At 51.5% G+C, this 16,949-nt stretch overlaps 1 protein-coding gene across 1 annotated transcript; it reads left to right on the top strand.

Annotated features, from left to right (window-relative positions):
• Positions 1-887: 887 nt before the first annotated feature.
• fam180a (family with sequence similarity 180 member A) lies at positions 888-13,068 on the top strand. Its single transcript, XM_018729765.2, has 3 exons — positions 888-1,061; positions 8,561-8,658; positions 12,304-13,068. The coding sequence occupies exons 1-3, from the start codon at positions 950-952 to the stop codon at positions 12,634-12,636; spliced, it is 543 nt and encodes a 180-aa protein (XP_018585281.1). The 5' UTR covers positions 888-949; the 3' UTR covers positions 12,637-13,068.
• Positions 13,069-16,949: the final 3,881 nt, after the last annotated feature.

Genomic DNA, 16,949 nt, shown 5'->3' with positions numbered 1-16,949 from the left:
CTCACGCGCTACTCTAAGGACCCTCGCTCGGTCTTTGCCGCGCTCGAAACGCAGCGTCCGGCCGAGTGAGCGCATGCTTGGTGATGTCGAAGCTTTGGGGGAAATACTCAGTTCTTACACCACGGCTCACGGTTACTTTCATGATATTCGAAGCGAACGGCCCATTAGCAGCGTTGCTGCGTCCCAACCGCGGCCTGACCGGATCCCCTTGCAGGATGCGCTTCGCTTTTCAGCGATTTAAACGGCAGCTGCTCCGGGATGCAACGCGTGGCTGTTGTCCTGGTTGATTCCTCTTGCTGCTAAATTCCTCTCTGGGTTAAAGTCCCCTCTGGCAGAGGTCCGCGGTGTCGTCGTCAGGAATTCGGCAGCTCAGCAGCGACGGCGGAATGAACCCCATTCCAGTTGTTTTTCCCACATTTCCGAGAACAGAGAGTGCCTGTTCTTCCTTGGAATGATTATAAAATGAATTCCGAGCACAGACTAACGCGCCGTTTTCACGTGTTTCCGGACCGTATCTCGAGAGCGAAAAAAGTTGGGTTTCGCTCTGAGAGAGCAGGGCAAGTGGAAATACCCCCGAATTTCAATAGGCTTGATGTAACAACAGGGAGGAAAAGTGCAATCACAGAAAAGGCTATTTAAAAGGCAGAAGGTGTGCGGGAGGCTCCCGCTGCTCGTGCTTCCGCTAATGCCGTGTCGCGAACGACGCCGACGGCGACGCCGGGTACGCGAGGGGGTCGAGGGGGTCGAGGAGGTGCGGATCTCCGAGCCGATGCGGCAGGCGCCAAACGCGGCCGGGGCCCTGATGACTTCCAGATGGAGCTCGCGAGGGCCGGGCCAGCCGGGGCGGGTCCGCGGGGCGTACAAGAGGAACGAGGAGGGGAGCGGGAGGCGCAGTTAACCGGCCGCGGCAACTTCGCGGTTGCTCGGAAAGCCTCGGAGAGAGCGGAGCATGCGGCCGGCGGCGGGGACCCAAGCGGTCGCCATGGCGTGCTGGAAGGTGCTGGTCCTCTCTGTCATCTACTGTAGTTTCTGTGTGCGTACAGCTCAGCTTCGGAGCAGAGGTAAGACGCTGGCACGTGCATGTCCGTCGAGGCGAGCTGCTCGCACCTGCCGCTGCCGCTGCCGCTCCCACCCCGTATCCAATCGAAGCTCACAGCATCAAACTCTTCCGTTCGCACAGCTTTCTATTTCTCCACTTTTGCTCAAGGTGAAAAAAGTGTTTACCTCCCGAAATTTGGCCTGCAATGTCACGCTTGCAAGCAGCCACTTTGACACTTTTCCTGCTGTATTAGTGCGTTACGCCAAAATAGACGCCGGTTACCCAGATGCAGGATATAATCTGGCATGGAGTATAGAGAGGCTCTGCAGAGTATGATAAACTATAGTTATGTAGACTGATAAGAACATAACTGTCCATTCTTGAAATAATGTGGCATCCAGAGAAAATATAGCGCATAACGGCAGCATTTTTTTATTTAGGTGATGCTTTCCTCCTAGCATCTTACAGTGATTTACCCATTTATACAGCTGGGTGATTTTGACTTTATTAATTCTGGCTAAGGATCTTGCTCGGGGGTGCTACAGTACAAAGTGACATTTGAACCTGGGTTCTTCGAGTACCTCCAGTGACGCTCCAATGAGTGTCATTAAAGGCCATGTACCGTGGATTTATTGTCCTGCACTTGTCTTACGCTGTTGTGTATTTGCGCTTTACGTGGTCTTGCGGACTGTTACTCGTTGCATCGTGGTCCCGGAGAAACGACATCTCGTTCCACTTTATACAAGAGAATAAAAACCCACTTGACTTGACTTGACCTGTAAGGCAAAGGCAGTGACCACTACATCGCCCGTTTCCCCAGAAGTTGGGTGCTTTCTTTTAGATACCCTTCAGACAAGGGCGTAGAATTCAGTGTTCAAACTTGACGTGCTGATTTCAGCTGCGCTCCGTTGGTATTAATAAACAAAATCCTGTTCTCACAACATCGGAATGAATATAGGAGGATGCAGTTCTGAGAGGACCGACGATGTTGATACTCTCACAGCCGTACGTGTCTCGGGTCCATTTATCCATCGAAGTTACTCACCCGAAGCTAAGCCTCCGCTGCAGAGTTCATCTAGGGACAAAAACGCTTTGAGGGGCCTTGTTTCTTACGGATGTTCCGGAAACCTGCTACGTTTTTCCAACGAAAACATCAACAGTTCAGGTCACTGGCGCTTGTCCCTTAAGAAAGAGTGGAAACATTCGTTTAATGCCTTTTCAGTGAAGCGAGGCATAAATTAATCTGCGCGTTACGGCTCATGCAAAGAGCAATCGGGTTTATTAAGCGTCGTGTGTCCAGCTCTGTCTCTTCCTTCAGTCTCATTGATGCCCGTGTAAAAGGGCATGTTTTTGTCTGGAAGTAAATTGGTATCTTACTGGGTCTGTTTAAACTCTCTATGCGGTGCAGTGGTGCAGCGGGTTTGACCAGCGTCCTGCTCTCCGATGGGTTTGGGGTTCAAGTCCTGCTTGGGGTGCCTTGCGATGGACTGGTGTCCTGTCCTGGGTGTGTTCCATCCCACTCCAGCCTTGGGTCCTGCGTTGCCAGGTTGGGCTCTGGTTTGCTGCGACCCTGCTTGGGACAAGTAGTTTCAGATGGTGTGTGTGTGTAGAATCTCCACTTTGGCACACCTGTTGTAGGGCAACTGAAAACCAGTCCTTTGAACTGAGGTATATCACAGCCTCCCAAGACACCGTTGTTTACCAAGGATCACCGAGGTTTAAGGAAACTAAAGTCATCAGGGCCCTTTTTCTCATTGGAATGTCAGTGGATCCCTGAATGAAGAAGTCACGAAGGTAAAGTAGCTCTCCGCAGCCCAGCTGGGGCCAAGACGTCTGCTTAACGCATTCCCTTTTCCCAGCAGCGGTGCGTTTTGGAGATAATGCACTTTGACTCCAGCTTCTTGGCAGGACCTGAGTCAGTCTCATGAACATGTCTCATCGCTTCCTTTGAAAAACATGTTTGTTCTTCAGCGCTGGGAGTCTCTGGTGTAGGCGAGGAGCACGTGCTGCTGAGCGGAAGGGTTGGTGCTCTGCAAGTGGCTGACTGGCCTCTGTGTGTGTGTGTGTGTGTGCCTGCCTCTGACTCCTGCCTGTTTTCTTTGCCAAACGTTAACGAAGGGTATTTTTCAACAGAAACAGCGTGAACGGCGACGAGTGCTGTAAGCGCGGGACCCCTCATCCTTGTTCACGGCCACAGAGGAGAAACCGACCCTTCGGGGCAAAAAGTCAAAATAGTTTTTATCGTCATCATCCTTCTACACGTGTTTCAGCGCGGATGAAAAGACCGCTCGATGAAGTTCGCGGGACAACTGCTAAACTGAATAAATGAAAAGCGGGTGAAGACATCAAGGCTCTGGCCCATTTATTGGCCCATAAGGACCCGCAGAGCTTCGAGCAGAGCATGCGGGCCTTAGCAGATGTTCTCGCAGCCCTCGAGCGGCACCTTTCGCGCACTCGGGATGGCTTCGGGCCGGAATTCCTCGCAGGGCTCGTCGCCGCCGCTCAAGGGGTAAACGGACGCTCTCCTTGGGAACAGCAGGGGCTTGAGAATACGGAGAGCGGCCAGATCGCGGCAGAGGGGGGAAGAGGATGCGCTGCGGAGGATAGTGGCGGAAGAGCGGATGACGAGGAGGGAGAAGACAGACCCGGCTAATTAGCGCAAGGAGGCGCGGGGAGACTTGGGAGCGGCACGTAAAGCGAACCTGCTCCGCACGCGGAGCTGGCGAAGGGAATCGAAGGGTTCGCGTGCCGTGATTCTCGTTCGCTCAGTTACACGAAATCGCTCCTTTCCGCCCGAGAACGTGGATCCGTTTCAGCCGTCATTTGTGGTTAGCAAAGAGCAGACCGAACACTTTGTCCGGAGGTATAGGCTGTGTGTGTGTGTGTGTGTGTGTGTGTGTGTGTGTGTGTGTGTGCGCGTGAGAGATTGTGCAAGGGTTCACCAGCTTTGGCGGCTGCTGAGGCGCGGAGGTCTCGGGACCGAGGAGCGTGACGGTGGTTCTGCTGCCGAAAGCAGCCACCATCAGAGAATGTAACGGTTCCATCGTGACGGGGGCTTCGTGGCTGCTTTCTTTCCGCTTCCCCCAGCTGGGACGCAGACCGCCGTCTCCGCCCGGGCAGATTGCCTCTCACCTTCAGCTGCGATTTTCCCTGTATTTTCGATTTGCATTCAAATGAAGTGCGCACTTAGCAAGGCAGCACCGGCGAGGAGTCGTGCATTACAGAATTTCAAAGTCGCACGGTCATTCGGGGCCCCCGGGCCACCGCCGACGTTGCATTTGCAGTATTGCATGAAATCACGGCGCGGCCCTCCGCCGGGGAAAACAAATCACAGCTGAAGTGGAGGTGGACGATCCGACGGCTCTAGTCTTACACGCGTGATGGCGGCAACTTAACAGCGAAGAGGAGGAGGAACCCGAGGGGTTCTCGGCTGATGTAAGTTCTGCTGAATGTTACGCTGAAAATGTCTTCGTGCGCCCATCGCTATTATTCTGAGGGCTGTTTGTCTGTTTCCAGCTTTCATTTGCACGCGTGTTTCCAGACATCGGAAATGATGGCGACAATACCGATAACTTTGTCACTGCAAATCTGATTTACCAGCGTCAGTGCTGAAGATGTGGTGCCTCCCTCACTGCCAGCAGGGGAGGTTTATACTGGAAGAAGCATGCGGGGGGTCCTACAGAATTTTAACATCAGAGAGCCTCCACCATCCCCAGCTTGGTGAAAAAGAAAAGAAATTGATCAGCTGACCCATTTTATTGCCTCTTATAGATGGGGGGGGTCGGTTGGCTCTCAGTGCAGTTTGCCCACAATATATCTGAACAACACACACACACGCACATCATCTGAATCTGCTTGTCCCCTATGGGGTCGCGGGAACCCGGAGCCTAACCCAGCAACACGGGACAAAAGGCTAGAGGGGACACACCCAGTGGGGTGCCAGTCCATCGGAAGGCACCCTAAGCGGGACTCGAACCCCCGACCTACTGGAGAGTAGGACCTGGTCCAGCCCACTGTGCCACCTCCATCTGCACAGCACGGCTTTTAATTGTAACACCCAATGGCTTTTAGCCATCGTAAGTAAAGCAGTGGAACTATAAATAATAATAGCAATTAGCACAAACATAACTCGTAATGCATACAGGCATAACTCATAATGCATTTTGCTCTGTTTACACTCCAGATCTGCAGTATTGCTGCTGGGTGTGTTGCTGCTGGAAAATGAGATGAATGTGGGAATGGACTGCTCTTTGGCTCATGTTCCCGTGGTGTGACTGACACCTCTAAATGAGATCCACGCGGCTCCCGGATCCCCCTACACCCCCACCGGCCGTCTGAAAGATATAGATGGTTTGATTCGTCTCTTAAACTCTCGCCTTATAGCTCCGCTGTCGTCGGAATTTACAACCTGCCCTCGGTACTGAGCTTGTCTTATTCATCTGCTCCCGAACTTACATTTTCTGCGAATGTCTGTCTGTCCCCTTTCCAAAAAAAATAGCGGCCGTCGCGTCTCCGTATGATCGAGAACGCAACGCGCGAGGGCACCTGTAGGCGAAAGAGAGCCGTGGTGCTGAGTTTCTGAGTTTCGCAAGGAAAAGCGACGAAACGTGGAGCGCGTGCGCTCTGGCCTGGTGGGATCTCCGTTCCTTGGGCTGCCGCCCACCTTCCTCTGTTGCCAAACAGAAGCAGGGGCTGTTACTGTCTGGAACTTTCTAAGCAGATGCTGCCATTTAAGTCAAGTTCACACTTTCGTACGGGAATACATTTAGTAACGAGGCTGACATTAAGTGTTGAAGTTGGCAGGTCCTCCGTTTGGGCCCCGGTGTGGTGGAATGGACCCCTCTGTTCCTCAGAACTGCTGAATCACTTTAAAGAAGGATCTCAAAACACCTCCCTTTCGGACCACTTCTCTCCTGATCTCCTAATTACTCTGCAACTTTGCTTGACGCCATCATCTACGTCACCGTTGTTTACCTGCCAGACTCGCATCTACAGGCAGCCCCCCCTCTTCGTTCGTCGGCGAAACGTGCTTTTGTTTAACCTGAGTTCTAAGCGGCGGAAAGTGTGAGTCAAACGAACGAATGTAAGCGTATTAGAACGACATAGAGAATCGGCAGCCTTTGTTCTGGGATTGGAACCTTAAACCTTTGAGTCTGAAGTATCATAGGCACCGAGGTGCCTGCGGGTCTGTGTTTTGGCCCGTCTCCTTGCTCCTCCAGATGCGTGTCGCATCTGGGTTCTTCCAGGCACTCGGTCTGGCAGGCAGCTCCTGATCAGTTCTGGCGAAAGCGGTGGAAACGGAGCCCCGGTTACGAAAGTGTCCCGCAGAAGAGCGCCCTGCCAGCGTTCGCTCGAGGATCAACAGGAATGCGGTGGCTGTTTCACGGAGAGAACTTGGAGGGAGTGTGTTTTTGTCGCCGTTCGCTCGGTCTCAGCCCGGGGATCAGCCCAGGGTTCGCATTCTCCCCGGTCGCCCAGCCCTCCGATTGGCTGCCTCTCCGGCTGCCTCTCCAGCCGCCTGTTTATCTGGCTTTGGGCTCCTGGAGCTCCGCGCCGCTCCGGCTGTCGGGCTGCCAGCTCCAGGGAGCCTCTAGCTGGAGAGGTCACTTTCGCCCCCGCAGAAATCTCTCTCCTCCGGCTTTTCGCAAGTCGTCTCTCCAAGCAAAAATAGCCTAGAGTCACAAATGAGCAAATTATTTTGATTTCTTATGCTTTTTGATTTTGATTGTAGACGAGCTTTGGCGTGTTTCGTGGCCCTCGGTACAGCTCTTTTTCAATGGGACTCGATCGCTCTTTCTGCTACAGTTAAAAGGATATTACTTCACCGAAAGTAACTCGGATGTAATTCTCAATATTAAGTTGCGGAACCCCTCCAGCCGATCCAGAATACTGCTGCAGAAGTCGTTTTTGATCTCCCAAAGCGTTCCCGTGTATCTCCGCTCCTTCGTCTTTCTCCACGGGCTTCCTGTAGCTTCCCGTATGAAGTTCAACATTCCGGTTATGGCCTACAAGGCAATCGAAGACTCTGCCTCATGATACCTTCAGGACACTCAGTACCTCACTGCCAAACTTGTGCTCACCTCCACCTCTGGCTTCTTGGTGGTCCCACACACAAGAGGCCCAACGTAAAAAGCCCAAAGGTTCTCAGTTCTAGCTCTGGCTCTAAAGCAATCGCCATCTGTCCCTCAGAACTGCTGAATCCCTTTAAACATTCTCTCCCTATTCCCTCCCGCTTCTCTCCCTATTTTCGGTCTACTCCATAAATTTCCGCCGCACGTACTCTCTACCACTTCCACATGCATCTTTTGATGCTGTATGCCAGTTGATCGGAAGTAGTAGGCAAACTGACCGCGCCGGGAATTGAATCCGCACCGATATCTGTCCGGCTCGGGTGCCGGGTTCGAGCCGAGTCCAGGGCTGCCGCTCAGAGTGGGGCTCCAGCGGACGAGGAGGGGAGGAAGGCACCGGTGGCTGCTACGTGTCCCCCGCCTTCCCCGGGCTGCCTCACGCCTGCTGTAAAACTTTTCACTGACCCAGTATTTTGCCGTCACTCGATATCCTCGTGAAAATATGAAAGCGGGAGCCGGAGAGGTTGGGCCACGGGGAGGTCATTTTGTGGACTTTATCGTGACTGTTCAAACTCGGGAGTTAATTAAACCACGGCGCCGGTGTTTTATTTGGCTCAAATTAGTCCGGTAATTAGCCTCGGAGGCCTGGTAGTCGGCACCGGCCAGGGCCCCCGCGCCCAGCAGTTTAATGAAGCACCCCGTTCGGCGTCGGCGCTCCGCTCCGTCAGCTGCGTCCTACTGCTCCCGTCCAGCAGCTCAGCAAATAGTCCTACCTCCAGGAATTAGCAGAGATGTCAAATAAACCCTTTCATAGCCCTATTTTGTTAATGTTCGGTCCACAGATGTGTATTTTACTTGTTAATTTACGGCTCCGGCTCCACAGGGATACGGCCACACACCCGCTCCCGGAACTTCAGCGCGGTATTTTGATCGCGTGTCCAGTTCTGTAAACAGCGAGAGAAATGAACGCCTTCCGTCCTGTCTGGGGTGAACGGGGGCTTCTCTCTTAGTCTCCTGTGAATCGAGCTCCCTGCTGCAGCTGGGCCTTTTCGGGTCTGACCTCCCACTGTGCGTGCGTGTGTGTGTGTGTGTGTGTGTGTGTGTGTGTGTGTGTGTGTGTGTGTGAGAGAGAGAGAGAGAGAGAGAGAGAGAGAGAGAGAGAGAGAGAGAGAGAGAGAGAGAGAGAGAGAGAGAGCGATCCAGGCTCAGACTAATCGTGCTGCCAACAGATCCACGTTTACCGTAACCAGAAGACACCTCTGTGCAGCTGAATGAGTGTAGAAATGACCTCCCTCCACCTCCATACTGGTTTCTCCGTAACACCTGCTCGTGTACATGTACTGATGGTTTCACTGATGGCGTTTTATTGTTCAGTTAAAATAAAGCCAAAAAAAAATGTGATGGACTTTGATGGTTTAAAATCTTACTGAATGACCCCCCTCTCCCCCCTTAGGTCTTTTCCCAGCAGCTCACAGAGTGAAGAGAGGCCTACCAGCGATGGTGAACCCCATCTTACAGAACTCCATTGAGGACACTAACCTCCTCTTTGAGGTGAGGTTCTACTAGCAGAAAGCCGGCTGCATACCAACTACAGCGTTTTGCCTTGAAAAAGATCTAAACTTGTCCTGTCAAGTTGGTAGAAATGAGCTGTCAACATTTGCGCGAAAGACTGAATTGAATTTTTTGTACCATTGCCCAGTCAGTCAGTGGTGCACATCTCTACATCATTCAGCATCAGAATGATATCGCATAAAATCATCACAGCTATCAAACCTCCCTAGAAGTGTGTAACGCAGTATCTCTAGCCATTATTTAATAACGGATGATGGTTGTTCGATCAGTGCGAAACACTGCATCGCTAAGTCCCCGTCATCGTTGCATAGTCAGATGGGCTACAGAGGACTGCTCACCATCATAAGACCGCTGGGGAGCTATTTGTCAGGGTGGGGAATCAAATTAATTTATTTTACAGATCAAGTATGGAAAGAAAGCAGCCATAAATCTGTTCATGCAAACCTAGTTGAGAGGGGCTGATGATGCAATCCTGCACACTGTCAGCATTATGAAATCAGAACATGCTCTGCAGTGCCTTAACCAAACCCCTCCGTCATCAATAGTTTATTGTGCTCCGAATGAGCAGCTGTGTCCCACTGGTACATGGTAAACACTGTGCTCATGGTAAACATCTCCTTGCGGCAGAAGAAGCCATCGGTTCACCATGTCGGTGGTATTGCCGTTATACGCAGATCTTCTGGGACATGGGAAGGATCCATTTAAACTGAGTGTAATTTCACCAGGGTCATTGTTGCTGTATTACAGTGTTCGGTATTATCTCTTCTTACTCCCGCTCTGTGACGTGTTTGATCAGCACGTAACACATAAATCACCGGATATCGAAAACGCAGTTATCGTGCTTTTGTTTGTTGTCAGAGAAGCTTGATTTATGATTTCTTGCGCTGCCCCTTCACAGCCACGGCAGTCCAAAGTGTGCTTAAACTGGCCTTGCTGCATTCATATCCCAGGGCAGTTTTTGAAGGAGAGCTTCTAGCACCAACCTTCTGTGAAACGTACAGGTTGACTGTTTCTATGAGCTCTTCTGCAAGGATTTCGAACAATAATTTGCTGCCACTGCTGCGCTGAGAAGTGTAGCTTGAAGAGTGGCCACCAGGTGTCACTGTTTCTCCCCAAGGAAAAAGCACCAAAATATTCATATACGGGTCGTTCCCGACTTACGACGGTGTTGTGTCATAAGTCAAAAATGCATTTAATACAGCTACCCTACCGAACATCATATCCTTGCGTACGCGCGATGGCCATTACAGGCTTGCCGCCTTCATGCTGGCCAATTACCTTAACTCTCTCCTCTACAGTAATCGCCCTCCTCTTCTTCCTTCTACCAGCAGCAGGAGACACAGATGGGCGTTTCTGTGACATTATGGATGCACAGAACACAACCGCGTGACAGACTGGGAGATGCGGACCGTGAGAGAGTATTGCTCCGCGTATCGCTTGCCTGGAAAAAAAAAATAATCAAAATTCGAAGTACGGTTTCTACTGAATGTCTATCGCCAGCTCACCATTGTAAAGGCAAAAAAAAATCACAAACCGAGGATCATCTGTACTGTACATATTGGATGATTCCCAAATACAGCATCTACCCAAGACAGTACCTTAACAGTAAAGGACACCAGAAAATATGTTTTGAAGAATTATTCCTCCTCTAAAGTAGCTACAGGTTCTATGGTAGTGTAGGGATTCGGGTTACTGCCCTTGGACCTAATGGTTGCAGGTTTGAGTCCCACCTCCAGCTGTAGTACCCTTGAGCAAGGTACTTACCCTAAATTGCTCTCGCAGATTTACCCATCTGTATAAATATATAGAATAATTGTAACTACCTTAACATTGTAAGTTGCTTTGGAGAAAAGCATCAGCTACATGAATACATGCAAATGTAAGTTGTTTTTCGGTGGATTCGGGTTCCTTTCCGAAACAAGTAAAAGTGGAGTCCAGACTCGCCGGTCTCCGGTGGGAACTCAGACAGTTTTGCCTACGGTAATGAAAATGCCGCTCGCTCTTCCTTTTCAACCCTCTCCTGCTATGTGAGATGTTGCCGCAGTCTCACGTTCTGTATAATTCAAGGAATCCGAGAGCTCTGCTGTTGGGCATCAGCCCTGCACACTGTGCTTCACACTCGTAAACAGAAAAACCAGGACACAATGGGCAGGGAAAGTGTTACAAGCAGTACTCATAACGAAAGCAGCCAGGCGGAAATTGCCAGAAAAAAAAAAAAAAATCACAAAACACAGAAAAGTAATTTAATGTTCTGAATTGAAATTATAAGCCAAGGTTTAAAAAAGGGAGAAAAATACTTGCGTTTCAACACAAGGGTATATCCAGCCACCTCAGACTACAGGTTCGGCCTTGCGGAAGGATCTGGAAACATTGGTTACTTGTGCCCCCTACTGGTTATGTTGTGAGGCTCTCCATTATTCGTTTACATGTACATGACACTTTTCTCCAAACCAACTTACAACGGTAATCAACATACAATTATTTACCCATTTGTACAGATGGGTAATTGTACTGCAGCAATTTAGGGTAAGTACTTTGCTCAAGGCTACTACAGTTAAAGGCAAGATTTGAACCTGCAACCTTTGGGTCCAAAGGCAGCAGCTCTTTCACAGCAGCTTTGTTCACAGTGATTTACACTGTTACATCATGAACTTTACACTGAGCAGGAAATTCAGAGTGTCTCAATTCAGGGTAAATACTGTGACCGATGGCAACACAGGTGGAGTGGGATTCGAACCCAGAACCTTTGAACTGCAAGACAACATGCTGCCCCCACAAATCTCGAAGAGGAATCAGTAAATCCGTACTTGTGCTGTTTTAGCGAATGTATTATTTCAGACTAGAATCATCATTTGTGCATATTTGTCCAATTTTGGAATCAGTTCACGTGTAAAATGTCTTTAAGGTTCTTAACACAAGCTTAAACTTGTACTTTTTATTAGATCATCTCTTTCTCGGCGTCACTTTAGTCTTTGCAGCGTACAAAGTGTATCTCCAGTGACAGAGTCGGTCCGGGAAGGGGTGCAACGTACGTGTGTGTTTCCCCAGTTTAATATCCAGCAGTGTGTCTTCACATCCGCTTGGTTTGAGGGAACTTGTCACTTCGTTTTCGGTCCCCTAACAAAACACAGCATCCAGCCGTGCAGGGAGGCTCTTCGCTGGCGTTCGTATCGAGCCTCGGGGTCGAGGTTCGGGTCGGGCGTCCGCCCTGCGCTCCGTCCTAAAGGCCGCGCTTCGCGCCAGAAACGCTTCCCTCGTTCTGCTCTCCCGTCAGAAGAGCTGAGCTCACTTTTTTCATTCTCCCAGCCGCCCCTAAATCTACGAAATCAACCACGGAACAGAATGTTGGATTGGGGCGCCGCCTCCTCCCGTGGCCGCATTCTGTCCTGCGTCCACAGCTGGTAGCGTAAGTTAGAGCTCTGCCTTTGCACCCAAAAGCTCAGGTTTGAATCCCATTTCCAGGTGTAGTAGCCTTGAGCGAGGTACGTACCCTAAATTACTCCAGTAAAATTCCCCAGCTGTATAAACGGGTAAATAACTGTAAGTAGATTAACATTGTACATCACTTTGGAGAAAAGCATCGGCTAAACGGATAAGTGTGTGTTTACGCTCGCCCCCCCGCAGATCTTGCTGGCAGGGACGCCGATTGTGGATGAGAGCGCCTCCTTCTGTGTGCAGGACGAGGAACTCGCCTCCATGCGACAGACCCAGAAGCTCGCCGTCATATGCGAGGACGTCCTGCCCAGGAAGCTGACGGACATCCGACGCTTGACCTCCGACCTGTCCGGGCTCCCGAGGCCCTTGCGCCGGGAGGATTTTGAGCGCGTCGTGCTGACGATGGTGTACGCGGCGCACAGGATGGCCAACAGCACGGCCCACCAGAGAGACGCCTGGGCCGAATCCTTCGTCGACTTGTACGAAAGCGTCAAGAAGGACCTCGCACCCGGGCCTTTGTGAACAGGGCGGCGGGCGGGGGCGTAGCTAGGAATTCTGGGCCCCCTGGAAAAATATTGCTGTGCCCTGCTTCCCCTTTAAATAAAATAAATCTGTGGGCCCTCTCCAGGTGCGGGCCCCTAGAATCCAACCCGGACAGCGAGCCCACCGGAGGCGGCCTTTGGAAACATCGAGATTATAATGTGACCTATTGATTATTGAAACTCTGTCGGACAGTAGGACGCCGACGCGAGTCCCTCCTCCCTGCGTGTCCCGGGAGGAGGTCCGTGTGAAATTATTGTGCCTCGACACCTCTTACTGCCGCTCTGCGCGGGACTCTTTTTATGAAACCTAATGGCTCTAGGAAATCCTTAGGATCTTATGAAATCTAGGTTAGAGCCGCTGCCTTTGAACCCAGAGGATGCAGGTTCGAATCTTTCCTCCAGCTCGAGTACCGTTGAGCAAGAAGGTGCTTACCCTAAATTACCCCAGTAAAATTACCCAGCTGTATAAATGGGTAAATGAGTTGACATTGTAAGTCGCTTTGGCGAAAAGTGCCGGCTAAATGAATAAATATAAATACACGTTGCGTTATTAGATCACGTATGGTGACGACGGCAGGTTTCCCGGCAAAGGGAAGCGATGGTATTGCACTTGAGCGAGAACGCGAACTCGACCCGTCCAGGGAAGGCCGGGCGCCTCGCGGTCGCGGTGAGAAGAAATCGCTTTTTATTTTGTTTCTCAAAAAAATGAACGATAGATTGCGGTCACCTGGATAGAGCCTCGCAAAGGCGTCCAGCAGGGCAACTTAATGTGTTTGTGTGTTCATCGGGCTAAATATAGAGGTCGCTTGGTGTATCTTAACATGATTGTATCTCGCAGTGAAATAAACTCTCAATAAACTGATTCCAGTCACAAAGATGTTTAGCAAATTGTAGTTTGTAGTTTTTTTTTTTTTTTTTTTTTTTTAATTCTAGGAAAACTCCCTTTTTCTAACATGCGGTAGGAATGCGGAGGTGATGGTTCAATGGCACCGCAAGCGGATGCGGTCCATAACCTCACTTGATTAAAGTGAGAAACGTCGTCTGGTTTTCCGGACCGTTCCGCCGAAAACACTAGATGTCACTGTTACATAGCCAAGTCTTCACTTTTATTCAACTTTAACAATTTTTTTTTTCCCCTCATCATGGAAGGAGGTCAGAACCCTGCAGTCGTAGAGTCCGTCACAGTGGGTTCTGTAAGTGAGTGTCTGCTACTCAAAAAATTAACCCGGATCGCTTTAGGGAGGCGGGCGTCACTCGGAGCGAGCGTCGTCGAGCACAGGGTGTACGGGACCGAGCGGTCGACCGATCGCGGACCGTCCATCTTCAGCTCCTTGATGAGATAGTGGCTGCGAACAACATGACCGGTTGTGTGAAATGATTGAAATGCGGCGAACCCTCCGTCTCGTCCCTGACGGCGGAGACCTCTAAATCCCCCCCGTTCGCTTTCACGCGGGCGGCCCGGAGACGGCCTGTTCTCAGTTCCGCTCCCTTTCAGCAGAAGGCCCACATTATTGAAATCAGCTGCGCGTGAGAGCGCGACCGACGGGTGCGGACCGCCCTCCTTCCCTCCGCCGGCTGTCCTCCACACACCCTTACCGCAAACCTCTCCGCCGCGGCGCAGCGTTCCCGTAACCAGCCGTTCGCTCGCCCCCGACGCAGCAAAGGGGTCCCACACCCACAACCTGCCGTGACCCTTCCTCTCCGGTTGTTGGTGCGCTGTCGCGTGCTTCGTATCAAACGGTCCGGCGCGGACCCAACGTGCACAAAAGCGTCGCTCGCCTCGAACCGCATTCCTCGGGCAGCTGCAAGGAAGAGCATCTGGGTGTAATTCTGCCCTTTGGAAGTCCCATCAAAGAAAATCTTTGGAGATTTAAGGGCGAGACGTAGAAAAAAAAAAGCGTAAAAATGGAAAATACGTTTCATAATCAGTTTTCCGTATCTGTAAACTAGGAGGAGGGTAAAGGTTTGTCTGAATGCGAAGGCTTGCGTTTGAACACCGGGTATCTGTAGATGCTTCGCTTGCTGACAGGCAGAGCTCAGGTGCCGCATCGCTTGGAAGCATTTATTATTGTTTGTCGAGAATGAGTCATCTTAAATCCCCAGATGTGGTGGCACAGCGGGTTTGGTCGGGTCCCGCTCTCCGGTGGGGCTGGGGTTCAAGTCCTGCTTGGGGAGCCTTGCGATGGACTGGCGTCCTGCCCTGGGTGTGTCCCCTCCAGCCTTGCGCCGTGTGTTGCCGGGTTCGGCTCTGGCTCGCCGTGACCCCGCTTGGGACAAGCAATTTCGGATTGTGTGTGTAAATCCATAGGGGGTGCGGTGGTGCAGTGGGTTGGACCACAGTCCTGCTCTCCGGTGGGTCTGGGGTTTGAGTCCTGCTTGGGGTGCCTTGCGATGGACTGGCGTCCTGTCCTGGGTGTGTCCCCTCCCCCTCCGGCCTTACGCCCTGTGTTGCCGGGTAGGCTCCGGTTCCCCTGCGACCTTGTATGGGATAAGCGGTTCTGAAAATGTGTGTGTGTGTGTGTGTGTGTGTGTGTGTGTGTGTAAATCCCCACAGGTTCCGAACACTGCATTTCCATACAATCACCGCTTGCCTCCTGCAAGGAGAAAGACTGTGTGCACTTGAGCTGTGATTTAGGGGAGAAGTGGACTCTGCGGGTGAGCTTTTCGGTCACCATCTGGGTGATTGGGTTGCGAGTTGTGTGTGCTGCACCAGAGAGCCATACCGGAGCCACTAGATCACTGCTCTCTTGGCTGGAAGAACCTTTCTTTAGTCTCCAATTTCGGGTGAGATCACCTGGGAGCCGAACAACCTTTCGTCAGTCGTCATCCTCACGCAAAGCTCTAGTTTATCCCCTGTGTTGATCAGCGAAGCTCCGGTTCCTGCCCACTCTGACCGCTACTGTCCCACTACTGTCCCATCCGGCTCTCTAGGCTCATTGATCTCTGACCGTCTCCAGCTCACCTGGTGACTTTACATGTAGCATCTGCTGCCCAACTGCCGATCACAGATGTGGGGGTAACACTTCCAGGAAGGGTATCTCTCCGCACTCTCTCCGAGGTCATCACCCATTTCCTCCATCTGCTCCTTCCTACGGACAGATGTCCCGAGCTTGGCAACCAGCCTGTCACGCTCTCAAAATAAATAAATGTTTTCCAGCGAGGCGAGTGTCCGAAAGTGATTCGGGAAGGCGCTCGTCGCTCTCGGGCAATCGGATACACGGATGTGTCTCGCAGATGGTTACAGTCATTGACAAGGTCAGAGTGCGCTTCAAATGGGCCGCTTTGCCCATTTCCAGCCCTGTAAAAATAATTTAATTTTTATATTCTTGTAGGCATGCTGGCAAAATGACCAGAATCTAATGTGTCCTTGCATTGTTTCTTCTTCAAAACGGTGAAGGAAACAAAGTGACGGGTGACGCAGAGCAGCACTTACACTCGCTACAGGTGTTCAGCCAACTTCAACCTGGTGGGCGACTTGTCGAGGGGGACGTGCGAGACAAATCCAGCAGAAGAGCGAGTTCCCCGACGGGAGGGAGACGGAAACAAAACGCTGGCAACGGCGGCTGAGCGCTCGACTTCCTCCGGAACTTTGCTTACTCATCGGGTCCCGGGTTTGTGAGACCGACCGAGTGCAAATCTCTGATGCGTGACAGGCTCCCGGGGTGGGGTTCGGGGTTCGGGTTCGTCCGTTCCGCGGTTTGCGTGGGCTCCGACTATAGACCCAAGCGAAGTACAACGTGGCCGCAGGTTCGGCACAGCGAGCGCTCGCTAAGCGTCCTGGAAGATCTTCGCCTCGGTCACTGGCATCCGGCCGGTTAAAGGCTGCATAAGGCAGCAGTTCGTGACCGCTCTTCATGCCTCTCACCCCTGCTGACTTTACGTATCCCGATTTTAGGGCAAATAAATATTCTCGGAAATTCATGACTATTTCAGCGCCGCCATTTCCGTTGCAGAGCAAGGTTCTTCCTTACTCTCCAATTAAACAAAGAGGACGACGGTTCGGCCCTCCGTAATGTTTCACTTGGATTCTGCCGCGGTACAGCACGTTTATATTAGCGTTTCGAAAACGTGAACAAAAGGACATTGAACGAGGTTTGGTTAAGCCACCTTTTCTAGGCCCCTCTTCGTGCGGAGCAAGCCGTACTGTCCCTAGAGAAGGCTGCTTGGTCGTTCGGGGCGCTGCCGAATGATGTCGTCATCTCCGGGGTCAACGTCAGATGACCCTTACACCTGCCTGTATGCGGAATCGGAGCTGCGGCTTCCAGCGTCATCTTCCGCCTGCCGTTCGCCCCT

This window comes from Scleropages formosus, chromosome 21 (assembly GCF_900964775.1).
Source record: "Scleropages formosus chromosome 21, fSclFor1.1, whole genome shotgun sequence".
Taxonomy (NCBI): domain Eukaryota; kingdom Metazoa; phylum Chordata; class Actinopteri; order Osteoglossiformes; family Osteoglossidae; genus Scleropages; species Scleropages formosus.
This window is presented reverse-complemented; position numbering and strand designations above follow the sequence as displayed.

Coding starts and splice junctions, on each gene's coding strand:
- fam180a (XM_018729765.2), top strand. CDS start 950: ATGCGGCCGGCGGCGGGGACCCAAGCGGTCGCCATGGCGTGCTGGAAG. Junction 1,062..8,560: donor AGCTCAGCTTCGGAGCAGAG/GTAAGACGCTGG, acceptor CTCCCCCCTTAG/GTCTTTTCCCAGCAGCTCAC. Junction 8,659..12,303: donor ACACTAACCTCCTCTTTGAG/GTGAGGTTCTAC, acceptor GCCCCCCCGCAG/ATCTTGCTGGCAGGGACGCC.